Raw genomic sequence first — 3702 nt, forward strand, 5'->3', positions numbered from 1 at the left:
GGAAGGGGGGCTTTGTTTTTTTGGGCTGGGGGGGGGGGGGAACAGTGGGAGGGGCTTCTAGTGTCCTGGCCCCATGGGTGGACCTCCTAATGGCCCCTGGTATTTTTGGCCACTGTGTGACACAGAGTGTTGGACTGGATGGGCCTTTGGCCTGATCCAGCATTGGCGTCTCTTATGTTCTTATGTTAATGGCAATTAATTTTATTTTTTCATTTTCAAATTGGGAATCAGGCCAAATATTTAGTAATACTGACTCTGGACTAAGTGGAATTCCACAACCAGGGATAATGTTGATTTTAACAAAGATCATCTCTCAGAACGAGGTTAAAGTAGAACAAGTCCTAGCAGCAATGTAAATAAGATCCAACATGTTCTGAAGATTTCCAGCATAGAGGATTTATACAAACTGGTTATGAAGCTTAGTTTTTTGAGTGTATAATACCATCTTGTAATTAATTTCCATGATTGCAGCTTCATGTCGTCATACAATGATGTCTGGACTATGTAAGAGCCAGTTTGGTTGTCGTGGTTAGGAGCACGGACTCTAATCTGGGAGAACCAGATTTGATTCTCCACTCTTCCACTCGCAGCTGCTGGATGATCTTGGGCAAGCTATAGTTTTGACAAGATCTGTCCTTGAAAAAGAGCCGTTTCTGTCAAGAGCTCTCTCAGCCCCACCTACCTTGCAGGGTGTCTGTTGTGGGGAGGGGAAGGGAAAGGAGTTTGTAAGCTGCTCTTAGACTCCTTTGGGTAGTGAAGGATGGGGTATAAATCCAATCTCCTCCTCCTCCTCCTCCTCTTGGTTTTAAATTATTGATTTACTGTTGGCAAATTTAGTTATATGTATTGATTGTATTTTAAATGTTTTATAAGGCTGTAAATCGCCCAGAGCCTGCTTGGAGGGTGGGTGATGATTCATAAGTTTAATAAAATAAATAAATAAACACCACCTTGCCAAGTGGCTAAGGTTTCTTTGTAGGGCTCTCATCCGCGTAGGACTTTTATCCAAGTCCTAAATTGGTTTTTTAGCTCTCATCCGGGCTGTTTGGAGGAGAGACCCCTGTTCTAGATTGGCAGCCTGGGGGGGGGGGGGAAATCAACCAACATCCTTTGATCCCTTTCCTTCAGGCCACTCCAAGCCTAGACAAAGAGTCACTTTGCCTGAACGACGGCTGCACCTATAGCAAGGTGTTTAGAGCCAGTTTGGTGTAGTGGTGAAGTGCGCAGACTCTAATCTGGGAGGACCGGGTTTGATTCCCCACTCCTCCACTTGCACCTGGCTGGATGACCTTGGGCAAGCCATAGTTCTGTCAGAGCTGTTCTCTCAAGGACAGTTCTCTCAGAGCTCTCTCAGCCCCACCTACCTCACAGGGTGTCTGTTGTGGGGAGGGGAAGGGAAAGGAGTTTGTAAGCCGCTCTGAGACTCAGAGTGAAGGGCAGGGTATAACTCCAATCTCTTCTTCTTCTTCTTTAGCACTTGGGGAACATTACAGCAGAATGCAGAGGGGGTAATACGGGGGGGTATTGATACTGGCCCACCGTGCAAGGCTGCAGTAAGGACTACTGCAGTAACCAGGGCTTTTTTTTGTAGAAAAAGCCCAGCAGGAACTCATTAGCATATTAGGCCACACCCTTGACAGCACAGACCATTAGCATATTAGGCCGCACCCCCATGTTACCAGAAGTGTGGTCATCCAGCCACACCCACCTTTTGCTTCTCTTATTCTGTTTACCTTGTTGTCAAAACCCAGGGCTTTTTTTGTAGCAGGAACTCCTTTGCATGTTAGGCCACACACCCCTAATGTAGCCAATCCTAATGAGTTTCTGCTGTTGGGTGTGGCCTATTATGCTAATGAGTTCCTGCTGGGTGTGGCCAACTCAGGAGCCAGCCGGAACTCCGTTCCTACATTCCTGCCCAAAAAAAGGCCTTGGCAGTAACAAAGAAACGGGAGTCTAGTGACACCTTCAAGACGAACCAGATTTTAGTCCTGCAGAAGCTCTTGTGGACTGGAGCTCAGTTTGTCAGATTTTAAGCGCTCAAACATCCCCGTATCAAGTTTTATGGCTTGTCTGTTGAGGATCTTCAAAATACAACAGCCGGAGATGTCTAACATGACTTTAGTATTCTTTGAACTGCACGTGGGACGAAAAGATCCCCTTTTGCAAATAAAGGTAATGATATCGATCGGTATCGAATAGAAGTCAGGCACCCAACAGGCACCCAAGCAGGGTTCCCTCTAAGCTGAGTTAGTGTGAGCCAGCTCACTGTTCTTTAGCCTCCGGCTCACACATTTCTGTCTTTGCTCGGGAAGGGATGGCTCCAGAGTCAAACGAATCCATGCAGCAGCCAAATTGCTCGCTCGCAACTTTCATGCCAGTCGCTCACAAAGTAGGATTTTTGCTCACGAGACTCCACAGATTAGAGGGAGCATGAGCTCCTACTTGCCACTCGATTTAACAAGTTTCTCTCCATTGTTTTTACTCCAGATCGAACTGGCAGACCCGGAGGGCGTGCTGGAGGAGGCCATTGCAAGGTTCAACAACACCGAAGAGTGAAAGGCCCAGCCTCGGAAACAGAGGACAGTGATAATCCCGTGCCGCACAACTGTGTCCTCTTTTGCATGAAGTCCATTATTGTGATCCCTAGTGGACATTTCTGGTGTTGGGTAGAGAGGCCTCTCCGACCAGTGCTGCTTGCAAGTACATCACTGGTGCCTCAGCCGCTCCCTCCTTCTCTTTGTGGCCACACAAGAGCCCGAGGCTCAGTCGCTGAGCAGCCAAAGAGGCTAGACAGGAAGGAGTTGAGCGCAGGCTCCCCTGGCCTGGTATTTCTTGGCACGCTCATTCAATGCCTTTGCCACACACAAGAGTTGTCTATCGCGCTCAGAACCTGGTTTGTGAACAATACTCAACCCTTCCCCAGTCCTTCTAATTAAAAAATTAGGTTTGGGGTCTGCAACGTTGGAGAGAGAGCCTTGAAAAATGCACGGCCATTGCTGCGAACGGTCATCCCAGCCAGGGCCTTTGTAACAAAATCCGTGGGCCCAGGAAAATGCAGACTTTCACAGGGCCGGTCAGTGTCCCTCGTGCAAGCTGTGAATCCGGGCAGAACTTTATGGCCAAAGAAACAAAGATGCTGAGGGGGGCACCCCAATTCCCCCGGGGCAGTTCTGATATTGGCTCCCTTGGGCACGATCCGAGAGAGCTTGCAGAGGATTCGCACACACAGCGATACAGACGTGCGAAACTGTCTTCTGCTGAATGTCCTTTCGGGCCTTCTCTAGCCTGACCAGCAGCAGCGGTCCAAGGGCCTCCAGAGGACTCAGGGTCTGATCTTGCCGTTGCTGCATGAATGCCTTCCCCCCCCCTTTGCCGTCAAATGGCAGTCGCCTTATGGTGACCCTGTAGGGTTTTCAAGGCAAGAGAAGTTCAGAGGCGCTTTGCCCTTGCCTGACTCTGCGTGGGCACCCTGGGCTCTCTTGGCGGTCCCCCATCCAATTACTAACCAGGGTTAACCCTGTTTAGCTTCTGGAATCTGAGGAGACTTGGCTGGCCTGGGCTATTGCGTGCCAAATAATCCACTCGAACTCACAAAGCTGCGAATCAGACCCTTGGCCCATCGACCTCAGTCTTGTCTACTCAGACGGGCAGCGGCTCTCCAGGCGTTCTCAGGCTGAGGTCTTTCACATCATCTACTGCCTG

At 49.3% G+C, this 3702-nt stretch overlaps 1 protein-coding gene across 1 annotated transcript in view; it reads left to right on the plus strand.

Annotated features, from left to right (window-relative positions):
* Positions 1 to 2556, plus strand: part of MORN3 (MORN repeat containing 3) — a 16533-nt gene extending 13977 nt beyond the window's left edge. Inside the window, exon 5 of the mRNA XM_015417687.1 lies at positions 2488 to 2556. Coding sequence (XP_015273173.1) covers positions 2488 to 2556 — 69 coding nt within the window. The remainder of the gene's footprint in view (positions 1 to 2487) is intronic.
* Positions 2557 to 3702: the final 1146 nt, after the last annotated feature.

Source organism: Gekko japonicus, unplaced genomic scaffold (assembly GCF_001447785.1).
Source record: "Gekko japonicus isolate JY-2015 unplaced genomic scaffold, Gekko_japonicus_V1.1 scaffold64, whole genome shotgun sequence".
In the NCBI taxonomy this organism is placed as follows: domain Eukaryota; kingdom Metazoa; phylum Chordata; class Lepidosauria; order Squamata; family Gekkonidae; genus Gekko; species Gekko japonicus.